General features: G+C 36.7%; 1 protein-coding gene across 3 annotated transcripts in view; it reads left to right on the top strand.

Moving 5' to 3' along the window:
• PPM1A (protein phosphatase, Mg2+/Mn2+ dependent 1A) overlaps positions 1-21,388 on the top strand; it is a 64,179-nt gene that overhangs the window by 37,890 nt on the left and 4,901 nt on the right. For all 3 annotated transcript variants that reach the window (XM_006144814.2, XM_027770421.1, XM_027770422.1), the window contains 2 exons: positions 11,831-12,684; positions 17,219-17,336. In XM_006144814.2, the coding sequence (XP_006144876.1) occupies positions 11,831-12,684; positions 17,219-17,336 (972 nt within the window). The remainder of the gene's footprint in view (positions 1-11,830; positions 12,685-17,218; positions 17,337-21,388) is intronic.

The raw sequence follows: 21,388 nt of genomic DNA, 5'->3' as shown, positions 1-21,388 counted from the left end.
AGTGTCTTAAGCATAATACCTCTTCCTTTCCCTCCCCCACAGCCTACCTGTGAATTGAGACACAGATGAGGTAACTTGCTGTTGACTTTTAGCAGATGACATAACTTCACTGTGACTGTTTCTTGATCAATGAAACATGGGTATTAGTACCTATCTTTTAGGATTGATGTGAAGATTAAAGAAGTTAATACATATCTAAAACTTGAGTACTTAGTAATGATCCTTCCATAAATGTTAGATGTCGGGCCAGCAATTGGTTTAATGGCTATGTTGCTGGACTCCCATTTAGTTGACTGCCATTCGAGTCCCAGACCTGGAGGCTTAAACTCATGCTGGGCACATTTGTGTGCATGCCCAAGATCCCGAGAGGAGAATGGAGGAGAAGGGATTGCGGCGTGGCCATCCCCCTGGGGGGTAATTTCTCGCTTTCTGTCTCTGTCTCTCAGATTTTCTGACGAGTGCACATGCCTTATAGCAAACCCCCCCCCAAAAAAAAAGATTAGATGTCATTATTAAGCTTGTAACCACATTGTCGTTCATCTGTTGATAGCTTGTTCAGAAGGGAGGATGTGGGCTATGGGAAGAATGAGGAAGAGAGATAGCAAAGGCGTGGTCGTTGTGGTCGTTGTGGTCGTTGTCCTCTCCTCCTCCTCCTTCCTCCTTCCTCCTCTCCTCCTCCTCCTTTCCTCTCCTCCTCTCCTCCTCCTTCCTTCTCTCCTCTTCCTCCTTCCTCTTCCTCTTCTTCATTTAAAGGTCTTTATTAATTTCTATGGGTAAATACTGTCCCCTACTAAAACTACAATGATACCATCTTGATAGTATCAAGATAAGAGTTTTATATCTTATGCAGGATGTAAAAGTCAGCCATGGTGGGAGTCCAGCAACATAACCATTACACCGCCTGCTGGTCCCTGTTTATTGCTTTTAGTTTCTTCAGGTTGCTGATTTTTTTTTTTGGTAAAAATCTTACACATTTATTAATTTCTATGGTTAAATACTGTCGTCTACTAAAAATGCAATGATACTATCTTTCAGTCTGTCAAGCTTAGCCAAAAATTCATGTATCTCTTCTGTGTCATGTATTGCCATGATATAGGATGCAGGATGTAAAAGTCAGTTTTATATATAACACATTATTAAATAATCTTATACATTTACAGAATCTTGAATAAATGGTTAGAATTATAGATCTATATTAAATGTAGACACACAGGTATTCTTGCTGCACTAATGAGTTTAACAGAAGGTGTATTTATACAGATTTCTGGTAACCAACTTGCTTTCTTTGAGTCTTTAAACATCCAGTTCCAAATCTTCCAATTCCTGGAGAAGGGTTCATTCTGATTTTTCTCTAACTGATTTTCTTCTAGCTGTTTTCCAGTTGCTATTTGTTCTTTTAGTTGTTCAGTTGCTTGCTTTCTTTCTTCCTTCCTTCCTTTCTTTCTTTCTTCTTTAAAGAAAGAGATTTTTGCTGTTGTGCGTGGGTACTAACCAGAGAGACAGAAAGTGAAAAATCCCCAGAGGGGATGGCCACACAGCAGTCCCTTCTCTATTTTCCTCAGGATTTTGGCAACATGCACATGTACCTGGTGTGTTTCAAACTGCTGGGTCTGGGACTCAAACCACAGTCAGCCATGGTGGGAGTCCAGCAACATAACCATTACACCATCTGCTGGTCCCTTTTTTTGCTTTTAGTTTCTTCAGGTTGCTGATTTTTTTTTTGTCTATCTAGGATGTCCAGAGGTTGACTGAAAGACAGTGGTTTATAGTGTGCTTTGTGGGGCAGGAGTAGGTGCCTAGTCTAGACTCTTGTTACTCCTTGCTTCCTGCTTTGTAGCTTCCTTAGCTTCATGCTTCTTTTGGGCTGTTTTTGATAATGGCATGCACACTCACGAGATAGAAAAAGCTGCCAGATTCAGGACTCGAACCGTGCTTGGCCATGTAGGAGTCCAGCGCCTTAACCACCATATCATCTACTGGCCTTAGAACTGGGCTTCTAATCTGTCTTATCTAGAGCTGATGTATTTTTCTGTTTTTCTAGGCAAAAATGTGTCATGACTTTCTGTTGACCCAATAAATCTTCGTTGGGTTTTAAGAGAATCTTACTGTAAAAATTTTTCTTGATTTTCTTTTTTTTTGAATCCTGATTTGGTTTTCCTTTTTGCTTTCCAATAAAAGTAACTTTTGAAGAAGTTCAGTTTACCTTACATGGACCAAAGGAAAAGTAAAAGGTAAAGCAGAAATTGTAGTCCTAAAGTTCCTGTTACTGCTTCAGAGTCTGGGAAACACCAGTTACAGATGCAGTTGAATTCCCTTTTTGGATCCTTTCTTAAAGCCATTCTCAGGGCCGGCCAATGGTGTGGTTGGTTAAGGGCCCAGGATTCCCACATGGCTGACCGCGGTTTGAGTCCCAGACCTAGAGGCTTGAGCCTTGCTTTCTTGCTTTCTCTCTCTCTCTGTACCTCTATGGTCAAATAAAATAAATAAAGAAAGGAAGGAAGAAAAGAAAGAAAGTTAAGTAAAATAATTCTTTTAAAAAATAAAGCCATTATCTTTTCTTATTCTCCACAGATAAACTAGTCATTCACAAATAATACTGAGTGTCTGTATGTTAGGTTTTGTTCTAATACACCAGAAAATAAAAGACTTAAAACAAAAGTCCCTGTTCTCATGGAGCTTACAACCATTATCCTGAAGTTGTATGCGCCTATTCTTGTTTTTATACTTTTACGAAAAGTGTATTTGGAATTATTTGCTGTGTTATTCAGAATATTATCTTTTGTTTTATTTTGTTGTTTTGAGCAATACCTAATTGACATAATTAAATCTGTTTTACTATGTAGTATTGTATTATTTATCCATCTACCTTTCTTATTTTATTTTATTTATTTTTGTATCTGCTATAGGGCATGAGTACTCACCAGAGAGAGATAGAGGGAATGAGTGTGAGAGATCAGCTCCCAGGGGGAATGACCATGCTGCAATCCCTTCTCCTCCATTTTCCTCTTCGGATTTTGAGCATGTACACACATACACCCAGCATGTTTTTCAAGACCTGGTTCATTATTGACCACACTGTCAGCTGTGATGGAATCCAGCCACCTTAACTACCATGCCACCTGGCTGGCCCTTCTATCTAATGAGCAGTTTGGTTGTTTCCAGTGTTTCTTTCACAGTTCTTCAAAAGATCATTGTACATGTCGTCTTGTTCAGATGGGAGTTTCTACAAGGCAGCATGTTTCAAGCTTTCTGACTATGATGATAGTTAAGTAGGTACCTCAGCTTAGTAAACACAAATATAATTTGGAGCAGAAACTTCAAGAAACAGTATTTACTTACCTTTACCACTTGGGATGCAATTCTTTCTCATCTAATTGCAGGTCACAGTCGACTAAATTTATTTCCTCATTCATGTCAATCAATTTTGAAACATTGCTTTGGGTTTTATAATTAGAAGTGGAATTGCAGAGTAGTTGCATATGTGCATCTTCTACTGTACTGACTGTTGCCAGCTGGATTTCAGAATGGTTGAACCAGTTTATATTCCTGTCAACAGTATAGGAGAGTTTCTGTTTCTCCATATTCTTACCAGTTCTTGATATTGCCAGATGGATGAAAAATGGCATTTTGTTTTAAATACGCCATCTCTTACTTACTAATAAGGTGCTTAAAGTGTGTTTTAAATCATTTCTTGCAGAAGTTTGTAATTTAAGGGCAATTAGAGCTATGGCAAGTAAGAAACATAAGACTAGCTCCTCCCTCTGGCAGAAAAAAAAGTAATAGTCAATGTATTAATATAATGTCTATGGAGTGTTTACAGTGTGCTAGATACTACTAAGCATAAGTACTTTGTATACATTATTTCAAAGAACTGGGTAAGATTAGTACCTTCTTACTCCTATTATACAGATGGAGAGATTCAGAAAAGGTAGTCACATCGTTATTAAGGTCACACAGATTCTAAGTAGTAGAGCCAGAATTTAAACTAAGAATCGTCTAACTTTATAACTTGTGTTCTTGATTAGTACTGTTGGGGAATTCTGAAAGGAGGAGTTTATTATTCCTGTTCTCTTCTATTGATTATCTACTAAATGTGTTTATGAGTTTTGTGAACATCTTCCCTCCACCCCTTTTCTCAAGATAGAGACTTTTCTCTTGTAAAACTTCTTGTTAATTCCAGCCTAGGGTAGTGGGTTTGGTTGACTACATTTTAAGCTGATCTCTTATTCTGGAGCTTAATCCGATTGTTTCTTTCCCCCATTTTATCTTAGGCAGTCCATCTAATTTTTTCCAGTGGTTTGCAACCTTGCTGTGTCTCAGAATCACATGTGAATTTTTAAAAATACACAAATAGGGCCAGCCCATGGGCTGTCTTAGATAAGGCAGCTGGATTTCACATGGGCAGCTCTGGTTGAGTTGTGGACCCAGTGGCTTGAGAACCACACAATATGCATGGGTGCCCAAAATCCCAAAAAGACCAAGAATAGAAGAATGGATCATGGCATGAGCATTTGCCATGGGGAGTGCTTTCTCACTTTCTCTCTTGCTGTGTCTCTGTTTGTCTCTGGTGAGCTCACTCATTCTCTGGCAAAATTAAAGACAAATACAGGTGCCTAAGTTTCAACCCTACCTGAAAATTCTGATATGGAGATTTTATTTTTCAAAAGATCTACCGATAATTCTGAGACACATTGCCTCAGTTGTGTCAAAGGTGCAGGCAGACTCCAATTAGAGTCTCAATTCCTTTAAACTTTATAGTTGAGTGTCCTTGGCCAAATTCTTTAATCTTGGCTAAGGGTCTTCATATACAAATTAGAGATAATATTACTTACCTTGGAGGATTGTACAGGAGATTGAATGAAGTAATACTTACAAAACACCAGAGTGATTTAGAATTCTTAATCATTGCTAGTGATTAAGAATGCTAGTGATTAATATAATGCCATCATTACATTATATTTCTCCAATCAAAATACTCTCGTGTTAATATGTATCTACTTGGTGTCATAAAAGTAATCTTGATAAATACCACAAGGGATGAATATTAGCTAGTTTTCATTACAGCTACTCCTCACTTAACAGCCTACCTGTTTTAACAACTGCTTGGATTTAAGGACCAGTTCTCCAGTTCAGGGAATCACCTTTCTCAGACTTTGTCTCATTTCCCTAGTCAGTTAATATTCACTACAGGAAGCATTTGCAGTCACAAAAGATACATGTTTTATTTTAAAATTTATATTTTATTGAGTACCCATAGTAATATTCAGAATAAATAAAAACGATTACACTGGATTTGTATTATTGAGTTGTGGTATGTGTTCTCACTTTCTGGCACTTATTTAATATGTTTTTTGTATGGATAGAATTACATTATTCTAGTATGGTGTCATATGTTATCTCTTGACAAATACATACTCTATGGGATCAGGACACACCACAAGCCATTCACCTTTAAGCTCCTTGCTTAAGGACTAGGACCTAGTTGTAGGAAGGAAAGTTGGTCATTAAGTGAGGAGTGCCTCTATTTCCCTTCCATAGTGGGATTGTAATGGGGGCAGAGAAATAGACAAGACTGTTTTATAACACCATCAGACAGTCTTCATTGCCTGGGTATCAGTTTGGCTCTGGGAAGAAAAAGAGGGCAAGAGGTTTCTGGGAAACCAAATGTTTTTATTTCCTTCCTGTAGAATTGTCATCTTCTTCCCCAGTTTCCTCAGTTTCCTCTTGGAGTTTAGCATCACTAGCATTATCAGTCCCCTAATTTCAGAACTGCACATGATTTATCTAAGTCCTTATCCCATGCTATCTATCTGGTCTTCACCTCCATTAAATCTCTGTTCTTCCTTTAGAAGAAGCATAGATAGAAACATGGATTCTTTTTAGTTGTGACTCGTTTGATTACTTGGACCCAAGTCTCTACATTATTAAACTACTACTCAAGTAAGGGCCAACCTGAATCCCAGCTAGCTGTCTCCCTGTCTTGAGTGAGCCCATTCCAGACCAGGGTGTATGGTTTTTTCTTTTTTTGAGAGAAAGACAGAGACAGAGAGACAGAAAGCAAGAAATCACCCCCGGGGGGGATGGCCATGCTGCAATTTCTTCTCCTCCATTCTCCTCTCGGAATCTTGGGCACACACGCACACGTGCCATCATGAGTTTGAATTGTGGTTGACTACATGGGAGTCCAGTGACATAGCCTTTACGCCAGTTGCTGGTCCCCGGGGGTTTTAATTTTTAAGAATAAGGAAGTATTTAATTAGCTGAGCTTTCTGAGCTGTCATCAAGACTGTCACAAGACTCTTTGATCTTCTTTACTGTTCATACCTGATGGTCATAAAGCTTAATGATAATGATACATGTTATCACCAGTAGATTAATAGATTTCTAGCAGATTAATTGTTATATATGTACAGGTTGTGTATCCCTTATCTAAAGTGATTGGGACAGAAGTGTTTCAGATTATAGGGGGTTTTTTTGGATGTTGGAATATTTGTGTATACATAATGACATATCTTGGGGATGAGACTTACGTCTAAGCATGAAGTTCATTTATGTTTCATGTATACCTTATAGCCAAAAGGTAATTTTATACAGTGTTTTTTTATGGTAGTGTTTTAACTGGAACCAGTCACATGAAGTCAGGTGTGGAATTTTCCTCTTGTGATGTCATGTCAGCTTGCTAAAGTTTCTGATTTGGGAGCATTTCGGTTACCAGATTTTCGAATTAGAGATGGTCAGTCTATCTATAGTGAGTGTTTTATTTATGTGTATAGTTGTTTGCAACTTGAACATTGAGGCTGGGCTATTTATAGTAATTTAATAATTTAGAGACTTTATCAAAGATTGAAAACTTTATGGATGAGAGAGAATTTGAGCTAGACTTTAAAAGATAGTGTATTTTGGAACTAGTGCTTTTAGGGACTAAGAGTAATGAAGATTTTCTGCTGAGACTTCACTCTCTAGACCCCATTCTCAAGTGTTAGGATCTCCTGTATCCTTCTCTCTCTGTCTCTCTGTCTTTTCAACTTTTAAAATTTTTTTTAAAATTTAAGGTAAAGTTATTTTCTTGGCTCTCAGATCCTCCTTTATCTTGCTAATAATCACCTTTCTTTCCTCCCATTTAGGAGAGGAAAAAGTGCAGGCCTCAGAAGACTGACTCCTCCATTGGAGCTGAGAACTAATACTTTCTGTGTCATGCGGTTTTCATTGTTTCCTTTTTAAAATAAATAATTTTTTTTCTCACCCCCTCTTTTTTCTTCTCTCTGTTTTCTTATCCTTTTTCTTTTACCTTCATCATTTTGCTGCTCATCCTCCACGCTCTCGAGTGCCTGGACAGGTCTAAGTGAACCATAGCCAAACATCTGTATACTGTTAGGGTCAGAATATTCCTCAGTTCCCACTGAATCTGCCGCACAAAGGGAGAAAAACAGAACTACAAAGAGATTGCAGATTACCTCCTCTTGCACACCTCTGAATGCTCAGATTGAACTTCTAGAAATTAGGAAGAAAATGTATAAAGAAACGTATGACCCATCAGATGACCTGAAGTCACTGTAGAAGCACAAGAAATATGAGATACCAAGAAAATACCTCTCCCCCAAGGGAAAAGAATAACTCTTTTTCATCCTCAGACAGTAAAATGGACTCACGTAAATGTCTGATGAAGAATTTAGAATATTCATAGTGACAAAGCTAACAGAGATGCAAGAGAAGAGAGACTGTGAACTCCAGAAGAGGCAGGAGAAATGAACTGTTGAGTTTCAGGAGGTAAGGAATTTCTTGCATGATCTGAAAAAGAAAATACACACCATAAAAAAAGAATCAAATGAAACTGTTAGAGATGAAGGCTGTAATACAGGAAGTCAAAACCTCCCTTGAAAGTACTAAAAGCAGACTAGATCATACAGAAGATTGAATCTCAGATGTAGAAAATGGAATTGCTGGCCCAGAAAGACTGAGAAAATAGCCCCCGAAAATGAGAAATAATATGTGAAAAATATTAGATAACATTAAACATCCAAATATCCAGATAATCGGTATCCCAGAAGGTGAAGAGACTAAAAAGAGCACTGATAATCTATTCCATGAAATCCTGGAAGAAAACTTTCTGAACTTAAAGAGGCATTCAAAGATCCAGTCCCAAGAAATACAAAGGGACCCCAAATAAAATCAATCCATAAGATCTTCTCTAAGACACATTATAGCCAGATTGACCAAAACCACAGACAAAGACAAGATACTAAGATTGGCAAGACGGAAACGTCAAGTTACCCACAAGGGATATCCCATTAGGCTAACAACGGACCTCTTGTCAGAAACAATGCAAGGAAAAAATGGGAGAATATATTCAAAGTGTTGAGTGAAAGGCAGTTTCAACCACGAATACCACATCAAGCAAGACTGTCCTTTGCATGGGAAGAGGAGACAAGAACAATCTCAGATAAACAAAACCTGAAAGAGTTTACTGACACCAGGCCAGTTCTCCAAGAAGTTCTGAAGGGAGTGCTATATCAGGAAAACTAAAGTGAGACACACAGAAATGAAAGTTCAAAAACAACTAAGAAACGGCCAGCTTAATGGTAGGGGCAAGTCCAGAGTTGAACGTTATCTTTGAGAATATATACTGAAAGATTGGGCCACAACAGAAGATATATTAAGTACATGAGACTGAACTGGTCAAATAGAATTTTATGACTTTTGACTACATTACTGATCTGCTTCTGTGCTTTTTTTTTTTTAAGAGGTTTTTGCCATAGGGCACATGCGCTCACCAGACAGACAGAGAGAGAGAGACACAGAGACAGAAAGCGAGAAATCACCCCCCAGGGGGGTTGGCCACGTGACAGTCCCTTCTCCTCCATTCTCCTGTCAGGATCTTGGGCAAGCATGCACATGCACCCGGCGTGAGTTTTAATCCACCTGGTCCGGGACGTGAACCGCGGTCGACTACGTGGGAGTCCAGCGACATAGCCATTACGCTAACTGTTCTGTTTTTTTCAGTGAAGGATTTTTGTCTTATCTTGAGTTGTTGACAGGTCTGTGTACTTACTATTTGAAGAATCCTAACCTATTTCCTGGCTTTAAGTCTTAAGCAAAGTTCTCTTAACATTTTTTATTTTGGTTTATTAAAACTAAAACTGCCTTTCTTGAAATTAAAATATATATTAAAAAATGCCTGTTTAATGATCACAGTGAGCTATATAACCTCAACTAGGTGCTATTCATTTACTCAGAGTTTCATGTCTAATGTCAGACATGTTCACGGATATGAGTATATCGGCTGAACTTGCTATTGAAAGTAGTTAGATTAATTAAGATATTTTGTGAATCGAGATAATGGGGAGGGAATGGAAAGCAACTGTGGATACCAGAGATAGTGTGAGAGAAGGGTGGGGAATGGCAGAGGGTGAGAAACGAGGGTGGGGGACTATACACACACAGACACACATGCGCATATACATGTATGTGAGAAACAAGAAATAGAAAACTACTTGATGATAACATGTATGATTAAGCCACTATATAGTATATTCTGGATGGGAAATCACATTTTGTATGCCGCGATGGTCAATGAATGAATGTAAAATAAATAAATAAAAAAAACCCTACTAATAGTTTGTTAACTCTACTTACTGATTTTTCTATCATTATATGGATATGTCTATCTCTATTTATATATGTGGAAAATATACTATATTAAAATTTTATTCACCAAAAAATATATAACCAAGGTATTAACATTGATACAGTCAAGATACAGAATGTTTTCATCGCTGCAGTAATTTATATTGCCCTTTTTTTTTTTTTTTGGAGAGGTTTTTGCTATAGGGCGCATGCGCTCGCCAGAAAGACAGATAGAAACAGAGAGACAGAAAGAGAGAAATCACCCCCCCAGGGGGGATGGTCACACCGCAATCCCTTCTCCTCTATTCTCCTCTCGGGATCTTGGGCACGCAAGCACATGCGCCCGGCGTGAGTTTTAAGCCACCAGGTCCAGGACACAAACCGCGGTTGACTATGTGGGAGTCCAGCGACATAGCCATTACGCCAACTGCTGGTCCCTATATTGCCCCTTTTGAACTACACTCACTTCTGTCCTGTCACCACCCTCTCCTTAACTTCTGGTTATCACTTCTTGTTCTCTATATCTATAATTTTGGCATTTCAAGAGTGATACATAAATGAGATCATACTGAATGTCCCTTTTCACTCAGTATAAGTCTCTGGAGGTTCATCTAGGTTGTTGTGTATATCAATACTTTTTTCCTTTTTATTACTAAGGAATATTCTGTTGTATTTATACATCACCTTTTGTTTTATCATTCATACATTGAAGAACACCTGTGTTGTTTCTAGATCAGGGATATTTTAAATAAAGCTGCCATACATGTTCGTATATAAGTTTTTATTTGACCATAAGTGTTTATTTCATTGGGCTAAATGTCCAGGATTACAACTGCTGTTAGTTATATGGTTAGGTTTTAAAGGGTTTTTAGTTTAAGAAACTGCTAAGCTGTTTTTGTAAATTGGCTGTATCACGAGCAATGTATTGGTGATCTAGTTTTCCTCATCCTTATTAGCATTTCGTGCTGTCACCATTTAAAAGAAAAAAAAATGTCATTATGGTTGGTTTTACCTGCATTTTTCTAATGATTAATGATGTCGGAAATGTTTTCATGAGCTTAGTATCTGTATATCTTCTTCAATAAAAATATCGTTTTTTCAAAAAAAAAGGTGTATTTTGACATGGTGGTTAAGGGCACTGGACTCCCACATGACCGACCACGGTTTGAGTCCCAGACATGGTGGCTTGCTTTCTCATTTTCCTTCCTTCTCTCTCTCGCTTGCCCTCTCTCTGTCCTTCTCTGGTCAGATTAAAATTAAATAATTAATTAAAGTTAAATAAAATAGTTATTAAAAATTTTTTTAAAGATAGTGCATTTTTACCCTACAAGTAGATAAAGGGATTCTAGTTAAGGTGACTGACACAAGCAAAGGCTTAAAGGAGGAGCATGCATACTATGCAGATTTGGGGCATTGTGAGTAGATCCTTTTTTTTCAAAGTTTTTATGTATAGCAAGAATAAAACTAGGTAGTTTAGAATCAAACCTTGGATATTCTTGAACATTTAACTAAGATGTTTAAATTAGGCTTTTGATATGTTTTTAAAATTCATTTGGGTTTTCCTGATTGATATACACACAACTTAGCTCTGAGATTCCCAAAGTGATTGGATATGTTCATTCAGTGTTTCCTTAAAAATATTTGGTCTGGGCTAGCTCCATGTGAGCTGCTCAGCTGGATCCCACATAGTGACCACAGCTCACATCCCCATCCTCATCAGCCTGAAAACGTGCTGGGCAGGGATTCAAGTGCCAGAGATCCAAGGCACTGTGACTAAAGGAAGGGGATTGTGACATGACCAGATTTTGTGGAGCATGCTCCTTTCTCTCACATGCACATACACATGCTCTATCATGAATAACGAGGGTAACAAAGTTTGGCCTGATTCATGTAAGTTGATGGCCACTACCAGGTCTCTTTTCTACCTCAAGTGGGTGTACCTTAAGGAGAGTGTCAGATCAACCCTCTTTATCCTAATGCTTTAGTTCTTTCTGCCTGTTGTCCACTCTGAGTTGTGCTTGATCAACCTTCCCCCAACCCTACCCTATTCTTTCATGTTAACCCCCAAATTCCAAGTCAACAAGTGAGTGTCTACTCTCAAGCTCTATTCAGGCTTCCTGTGTATCATCTTTATTCTTAAAAAGATTGTTGTATATGTATTTTGTTTATAAGACAGTTACTGATTTATGTTTCTTTTCCTTTGCAGACCTACAGGAGCAAGACATAATGGGAGCATTTTTAGACAAACCAAAGATGGAAAAGCATAATGCCCAGGGGCAGGGTAATGGGTTGCGATATGGACTAAGCAGCATGCAAGGTTGGCGTGTTGAAATGGAGGATGCACATACAGCTGTGATTGGTTTGCCAAGTGGACTTGAAACGTGGTCATTCTTTGCTGTGTATGATGGGCATGCTGGTTCTCAGGTTGCCAAATACTGCTGTGAGCATTTGTTAGATCACATCACCAATAACCAGGATTTTAAAGGGTCTGCAGGAGCACCTTCTGTGGAAAATGTAAAGAATGGAATCAGAACAGGTTTTCTGGAGATTGATGAACACATGAGAGTTATGTCAGAGAAGAAACACGGTGCAGATAGAAGTGGGTCAACAGCTGTGGGTGTCTTAATTTCTCCCCAACATACTTATTTCATTAACTGTGGAGACTCGAGAGGTTTACTTTGTAGGAACAGGAAAGTTCACTTCTTCACACAAGATCACAAACCAAGTAATCCGCTGGAAAAAGAACGAATTCAGAATGCAGGTGGCTCTGTAATGATTCAGCGTGTGAATGGCTCTCTGGCTGTATCAAGGGCCCTTGGGGATTTTGATTACAAATGTGTCCATGGAAAAGGTCCTACAGAACAGCTTGTTTCACCAGAGCCTGAAGTCCATGATATTGAAAGATCTGAAGAAGATGACCAATTCATTATCCTTGCATGTGATGGTATCTGGGATGTTATGGGAAACGAAGAGCTCTGTGATTTTGTAAGATCCAGACTTGAAGTCACTGATGACCTTGAGAAAGTTTGCAATGAAGTAGTCGACACCTGTTTGTATAAGGTAGCTAGACTTTTTTAAAAAAGAACATAAAATGATTTTTATGTTATACTATCAGTACTTATTACTCTGGTGTTTAATCATCTTAGAACCTATAGTTCTCACAAATGAGTTTTTGGCACAATTGCAGTATACTCTTCACCAGTTATGACACTGTATTATGGGTATACTTCTTAGAAATATCCACTTACCATTTATGCAAATGTTACAATCTGAATGCTTAGTCTTTTAGTAACCATGATTATGAGCTTTTTAGCAATGTGGAAGGTTATTAAAGATGTAGAAAGATTATATCAGAATACATGTTTTGAAAGAAAGAAGGTGGGGATGATATTTATATCTATAAATATAAGGCACATTAGAATTTTAATAATTTTGATATTTTAGTACATTTATGGAGGTACTTTTAGACTGTGGATTAATGAAGTGGTAACACTAACAAAGGGATTTTAGTGATCATTTGGTGTGATGTAATAAAAATAGCCTTGAATGTGGAGTTAGAGAAGAACTTGTTAAAAGACTGTATGACTTCAGGTAAGCTATTTCAACTCTGGAAAATTAGTTTATTTAATTGTAAAATGTGTAAAATAGATATTACCTTCTCTCATGGGGTCATTGAGAGAACCAAACGAGATCATACACGTTGATGAACTAGCTCAGTTCCTTTACTTTACAGAGAAGGAAGCTGATGCCAGAGAAGGCTCCGCAATCTTTAGAGTCAGACCTAGGATCAGGGCTTACTTTTGTACCCTGTAGACTTGAATAAATTGTTCAGCCTTTCACAGCTATAAAGTAGAGGTAACTTATTGAACTATTAAGGAATTAACAAGTTAATATACAAATAAATAAAGTGCCTAGAGTTTGCTATGTGACATGTATTCAATACATATTGCTCCCTTTCCTAGAAAAGCTAGGACATCTTTAGTAGCAGCATTAAGACTAGAAAATTGAGGCCCTTGACTTAGATTTAATATTATTTCTACCATATTCTATCCTATTTTCTCAGTTATGCTTATTAACATCTTTTTGTTTCTTAAATAACTTCTAAATCTATATGTTAAATTTTCTTTAAACACACAGAAATAGAGTCAACATACAGGGCCGCCCGTGGCATAGTGGTTAAGGTGCTGGATTCCCATATGGCCGACCACAGACCACAATTTGAGGCTCAGACCTTGGTGGCTTGAAAATCATGCTGGGCGTGTGTGCATGTATGCCCAAATTCCTGAAAGGAGAATGGAGGAGAAGGGATTTAGGCATGACCATCCTCCTGGGGGATGTTTTTTTTTTTTTCCTTCTCTCTGTTTCTTTCTTTCTCTCTTTGGCAAGTACACACGCCCTTTGGCAAAAACCTGAAAAAAGAAAAAAGTCAACATATAAGGAAATGTCAAAAAGTTCAAGGAAAGGGACCAGCAGTTGGTGTAATGGCTATGTCGCTGGACTCCCATGTAGTCGACCATGGTTCAAGTCCCGGACCTGGTGCCTTAAACTCACGCCAGGCCCGTGTGCATGCATGCGCAAGATCCCAAGAGGAGAATGGAGGAGAAGGGATTGCGGCGTGACCATCCCCCCTGGGGGGTGATTTCTCGCTTTCTGTCTCTGTCTGTCTCTGTCTTCCTAGCGAGCACATGTGCCTGATAGCAAAAACCTCTCAAAAAAAAGTTTAAGTAAAGACAGAGAACAAATTTTAGTTTTTGTTTTTATTTTAATAATTATGTGATTTAAAAATTTTTGCTACAGAGCATGTGTGCTTACCAGAGAGAGAGAAAGTGAGAAAGCATCCACCAGGTTCAGGACTCAGACTGTAGTCAGGTATGTGTGAGTCCAGTGCCTTAGCCACCACGCCACCTGCTGGCCCCTACAAGTTTATTTTGTTGCAAAAAGTTTAGAAATTCACGCAATTTTGGGGGGACCAGCAGTTAGCGTAATGGCTATGTCGCTGGACTCCCACGTAGTCAACCACTGTTCACATCCTGGCCCCGGTGGCTTAAAACTCAGCCGGGCGCGTGTGCGTGCATGCCCAAGATCCCAAGAGGAGAATGGAGGAGGAGGGATTGTGGCATGGCCATCCCCCCTGGGTGGTGATTTCTCACTTTCTATCTCTCTGTCTCTCTCTCTCTCTCTCTGTCTGACGAGCGCACATGCCCTATAGCAAAAACCTCTGAAAAAAAAAAATTCATGCAGTCTTTTTCATGACACTCATTTTCTATGAAGTTTGTGAAGATTCCTCAAAATACTCTCTGTAGTTTTATATGCACGTTGCCAGCTATACTTAAGATCTTCATTGAAGTCTGATTGTACTTAGAAATCAGATTTGTATAACATGCAGCACATATGTTAAAAAATCAGTAGAGTGATAACTTGATAAGGCTTGCTATCAGTTTTTCACTTTTGGTAGAACTGAACAATGATCTAAGGCACATATGTTCTTTGCCACTTTTTTTTTTTTTTTTTTGAGAGGTTTTTACCATAGGGCACATGTGCTCACCAGAAAGACAGGGAGAGACAGAGAAACAGAAAAAAATACAGCACATATGTTAAAAAATCAGTAGAGTGATAACTTGATAAGGCTTGCTATCAGTTTTTCACTTTTGGTAGAACTGAACAATGATCTAAGGCACATATGTTCTTTGCCACTTTTTTTTTTTTTTTTTTGAGAGGTTTTTACCATAGGGCACATGTGCTCACCAGAAAGACAGGGAGAGACAGAGAAACAGAAAACAATACATCACCCCCCAGGGGGACGGCCATACCGCAATCCCTTCTCGTCCATTCTTCTCTCAGGATCTTGGGCACGCATGCACATGCGCCCAGCATGAGTTTAAGCCACCGGGTCTGGGACTCAAACTGTGGTTGACTGCATGGGAGTCCAGCGACATAGCCATTACACCAACCGCTGGTCCCATGTTCTTTGCCACTTTTATGTGCATAAAAGTAGCATACATTCATTGGATTTATTCTATAGTGTTGAGAATTAAATATTTGTTAGTTAAATTGAAACTTATTCAAGAGGTAATTGTTGGATTCGTGTATTTGTTAAATTATGACTCATATTCCACTTTATCTTCTCTGGATTCTACTCTGTTAAAAATTATTTAATACCATAACATTTGTCACATTTTATAAAATTTTCCTCCAAGGTTATCTTTTTGTTAAATATATAGTTCTTTTCTTTCATTAGAGAGTAATGGAGAGGACAAAGACAGGCACCCTCAACAGGTTTCATGCTGTTATCCTCCCCTTAGCCTTCTCAGCCAGCCTGGATCATGTCACATGGGCACATGCTCCCACACTGTTAAGGTTGACCCTGGAACTAAAATCCAATCTTGACATGGCTCAGTCATCATGGAGCAGTGCACTGCTGCATTGTTTGAGTCCCAGACTTGGCAGCTTGAAAAACATACTAGGTACTTGTGCATGTGTGCCCAAAATTCTGAAAGGAGAAATGGAGGAGAAGAGATTGTTACATGTCCATCTTCTATGGGGGGTGGTTTCTCACTCCTCTTACTCTCATCCCCCTTCTGTCTCTTTCAGGAAGTACCTGCACACTCTAGCAAATTAAAAAAACAACAAAAATGAAACTTCAGTTACTCACTCATAGGGAAGGAAGATTAGGGAGGGAAACATCAATTCAAGTATTTCAATTACAGCATTTTGAATATTTAGATTTCCTTAAAAATGAATTTACTGGGAACCAGCAGTTAGTGTAATGGCTATGTCGCTGGACTCCCACGTAGTCGACCGTGGTTCGTGTCCTGGACCCGGTGGCTTAAAACTCACGCTGGGCGCGTGTGCGTGCGTGCCCAAGATCCCGAGAGAATGGAGGAGAAGGGATTGCGGCGTGACCATCCCCCCTGGGGGGTGATTTCTCGCTTTCTGTCTCTATGTCTCTGTCTGTCTGTCTGGCGAGCGCACGCGCCCTACAGTGAAAATCTCTCCAAAAAAAAAAAAAAATGAATTTACTTTCTAAAAGTTAAGTCAGATTTTTATTATGAATAGGAAAAGTTGGGTTATAAACTCTGTATTTTTACTTTTATTTCCTTATTTTTATTTGTGAAGCAAATATACTCCATAATTCATTATAATTTATTTTTAAAACATGTATGTGTAACTATAGGTCAAATCCTCTTGTAAAGAATACCACTAGAATTTTCCATCATGTTGTATGGAATGAATGTATGTTTATATGTATATTTGTGTTAGTTATCCACTTCAAATTAAATTGGCCCTCAGTAAATGTTTAGAAATAGTTTTGATATATAAGATTTTTTTAAATAATTTTTACAGTAGGATTTAACCTGTAATGTCTCTCTTTGTCTTTTGCAGTGTTGGGTATACTCTTCTTTCTCCCATAGTATGTGCAGAGGGAAGGTGATTGCCTCTCCACACACATACATGTGCATATTTTTTTTTCCTTAAAAGTAACCAGTACTAGTACAAGTGTAATTTATAACTGACATGGCTGTAAAGGTTCTTTCTCAAGGCTCTGAAGAACAATAAGAAAACCAAAATATTTCTCAAACTTTTTTCTTCCCAGGGAAGTCGAGACAACATGAGTGTGATTTTGATCTGTTTTCCAAATGCACCTAAAGTATCGCCAGAAGCAGTGAAGAAGGAGGCAGAGTTGGACAAATACCTGGAATGCAGAGTAGAAGGTGGATCATTTAACAAAAAATAAGTAGCTTTATTAAAGAAAAACCTTCAACCCAGTCAAACCTTAACATTTTAGCTTTAGGATCTTTACATGCCTTTGACATCAGTGTTTAGAGTACAGAGGTGGAAAACATTTCTGTGGTTGTTGCTTAGATATTTACAGTTATCCTATCACAGTTATATGAGGAATGACAAGTGTGCCCATGCATTCTGTTTTAAAACTTTTGTGTTTCAAAAGGCTAAAATATTTGATAAATTCATTGGCATGAATAATTTTATGCCAGTAAAATCTATTGGTGACTTACTGGATTGTTGGAAAAGTCATGATGTATTTTCCTATGTTTTTCTATGCAAAACTGCATCATGGCTTTTCTGATGACTTAATATTTAATTACAAAGAAATTATGGTGGTGATAATTTGATTACCATCTTTCTGTGAAAAGCCATGTGTATTAATTTAAAATATAGGGTGTTTTGTGATAACTTAAAGGTCACAGCCTGCTTATTAACAATTTTCATATTCCACAGCTTTTAGATATTTGTTTTAAACTGTTCAGGGCTTCTTGCCTAAGTCATAAGGTGTCTCACCTAAAAAAGATAGGCCTGAATAAAAGATATAATCATGCTCTATCTGGCAGAAATGTAACTGTTGAATAAGATGGGGAAATTATTGGGGATTCCAGGAATATATTTCTTATTAATTCTGCACATTACTTTGAAACATTTAGGTCTTCATACCTCTCAAATGTGATGCCTTTCAATATTTTTTAAAAATTTAGTGAACTTTGATGAGCTACTACTTGATATAAACATTCAGTCTCCACAGAAAATTCCAACTTATTGCATTTATGAAATAAGCATGTAGATTGCATAGTTCTTTAAACAGAAACACTTGACATAGTTCGATAGTGTTAACATGCATTGGGGCTCCTAATGTAATTAACGTACACATTAAAGACCTCTATGAGCATGCAAGCATAGACACACCACACTATTATATATCCCACTGTGCCTGCATTCTTAAAATTTGTATGCACTTTATTTTTTTCTCCCTTTTTATTATTTGATATTATCAGTCTAATACTAGAATCATGGCTGGTTTTGATTTCTAGTACTGTCGAGAGCTGCTGTTTTAATTGCCCTCTGTCACTTGGTCATGATATGTCTAATATGTGTTTATACTATTTAATATTTAATTCACTGGACTTACTGTTTGGTGAGTTTGTTTCCTCACTACTACCATAGGTCTTGGGATATTTATACTTTAATCATTTCAGTATAAATACCTATAGATAATACACTAAAAATATTTAGAATGCTACAAAATCACAGATTCGAACTGCTAAGTGGAAAACCAAAACTCTAAGAATATTATGTGTATAGGGATAAGTTTATACATCATGTTTTGGCACTTTAACTAGAGCATTCATGTTTTCTTATTGGTTTAAAGAAATAATAAGTACTTCAGTATTTTTACCATGAAATAAGATTAAATTTTAGGAATGAATTGCTACTTTTCTCTTTAGTGTACTCTTTAAAGTAGGTTTTTGATGGAATTATGAAATACTCCCTTTACCTAATTTTGTTGCACTATCAAGTTTTATATTACTTATAATCAAGCAAGAGTTGCCTCCCGGACAGTTTACCTTAATACTCAATATTTTTGATATGTTAAAATGTTGTTATACCTGTACCATTTAATTGGGAATTATGTGTCATAAATTAAATATGATATTCTTTACTTAGATTTGATGAGACTGCGACTATAGAGAATAAAATAATAAATATTACATTAATTTAAATGACTGCTATTTAAAACATAGAATGCAATTGTATTGTAAAAGTTTTTATTACATCTTAAGTGGAAAATACTGCATTGAGCTCCCAAAGCAGGCACCAGATATTTTATTCTTTTTCTTTCTTTTTTCCCCTTTCTTTCTTTAAACATGCTTTCACTAAATTACTATGACCTGCTAAACCTCATTTCATTTGCTTTAATCACTTTTGCCTTCTCTATCAATACCACAGAAAAGGACAAAGGTTTTTCAGTTCTCCTTTCTCCTTTTATCTGTGCCCTTCTAAATACTTGACTCTAAGGGTATAAAAAAATTCAGCTCAATTTAAACCTCACTGCTATTAAGGTTGTGGTCCTTCTAAGCCAATTTAAGATTATATTTATGTGTATGTATTATATTTTTTTTTAAGTCTTTCCTATTGGCTACCTGAGCTTTAAAGTTGTTGATTTGGAGGTTAACTGATAGACTCCCTCACACTTGGTGAGATTTCAAAAAAAGCAGAATGTGTTTTTGTGTATATATGTATGTGTAACATGCATCTTCTATACATATATATTCTTTATAAAAGCATCCAGTGTTTTTACAATTCTAGTTAAAATGTATGATCTAAGCATAATTAAAGGAATATTTCTTAAAATCCTTTTTTTTTAAAAAAAAAAAAAAGAAGCAAGGTTAGTGTAGCATTAATGATCAGATAGTTTAAATGAATTGTCCCATGTAGAATAGGCAATATTGTTTTTAAAGCCTTACATTATTTTTTTAAAGAATTTGTTTTCCTGTAATTTTCTTCACAGTTAAAATATCCTAATTTACATTTTAACAAAGGCGATGTAAGATACATCAAATATAGATGTTTCAAGGTAATGTTTTTTAGACCTGAAACTATCATTGATTGAATTTATCATCAATGTTTATTTCTATTGTATCTAGTTATCTATTCAAATAATTGTATTGGCTTAGCAGAGACTGTATGTTAAGTGTATTATAGCTTTAGATTGTGAAATTGTGCAGTTCAGGTAAATATCAAATCCCTTTATTTTTGTACACAGATTTCCAGCATTAGAACCATGTAGAATATATTAGATGTTAAAGATAACACAATAAAGGAACTTGGCAAACCGAATCTGAGATCCTTGCTTTTTGTTCAGATTTAATACTGGTTTAAAAAAAAAAAAAGTCCAAAAAAAACAAAATAGGCGGTAAAATTTGGCATTTATTCTAAAAGGACAGTTGGAGCCATCTAAGGAATATTATGGGAAGCAGTGTCTGTCTTTTTGATATGTACCTTTAATGATGAATTAATATTTTGAGGCTTGATTCAAAGATGAAGGACCTTTATATGCGTTGTTATTTTCAAAGGTATTTACAAATTGAGAACTAGAATGATCATCTCTTGATGACAAGGAATTTACCATTTATTATTAGAAACATTGAAAAGCAAAAACTAAACAAAACTTGAATATATAACTTTGGCTAATATCTTTGGCTTGAATTTGCATGTAGAGTAAGTGTGCTAAAACTCCCAAGTGAAGACTTCTTGTACTTAACGTGACTAGTTTTAGAGTTCTTTGTTAATATTTTCAATATTCTATGACATGAATAACAATATGTATTTGCATGACAATAATACAGATCATACCCATTTAATAACTGGGTGTTTTGAAATTAATTGTTTTAAATATAGCTGTATAGTTTACCTAATCTTTTTTAAAAACTTTTGTCATGAAATTTTTACCTTTATAAGACTTTATTCAAGTGATCAGTGAAGGAACAGTCTATATATTGTTCGAAGATAGTTTAGATGACAGTTAAGCTGAGAAGCCTTTTAAGAACCTAACCCAATGTGTGCATGCTACTTAAGTATCATTTGCAAATATAAATATATGATTGGGGTTAATATATAATTAATACATTTCCCTATACTTAATTATTTTTTCAAATCTTAAAATTGTTTTTATTTTACCTTTTAATCTTTGCAATGAATTTTATAGGGCAAAGTTCAGGAAACATGTTTCCAATGTAAAGAGAGGGTTGACCTTCTCCTAACTCACTAGTTGGCATCTTAATAAAGGATATTCTCATTTGTACACACACATCCTTGATTATATAACACATTGATTTAACATGAACCGTTTCTTTTCACATTTTTATCTTGATTGCTTTCATTCTTTCAAGTTACTCTTTTGTGTCATGTTGTGCATTCTTTGTCAAAAATTTTCAAAGGTCAACCTGATATTTATTTATTTATTTATTTATTT

This window comes from Tupaia chinensis, unplaced genomic scaffold, assembly GCF_000334495.1.
Source record: "Tupaia chinensis unplaced genomic scaffold, TupChi_1.0 Scaffold000133_1, whole genome shotgun sequence".
Lineage (NCBI taxonomy): Eukaryota > Metazoa > Chordata > Mammalia > Scandentia > Tupaiidae > Tupaia > Tupaia belangeri.
The sequence above is the reverse complement of the archived record's forward strand: the minus strand, read 5'-3'. Positions and strand labels throughout refer to the sequence as shown.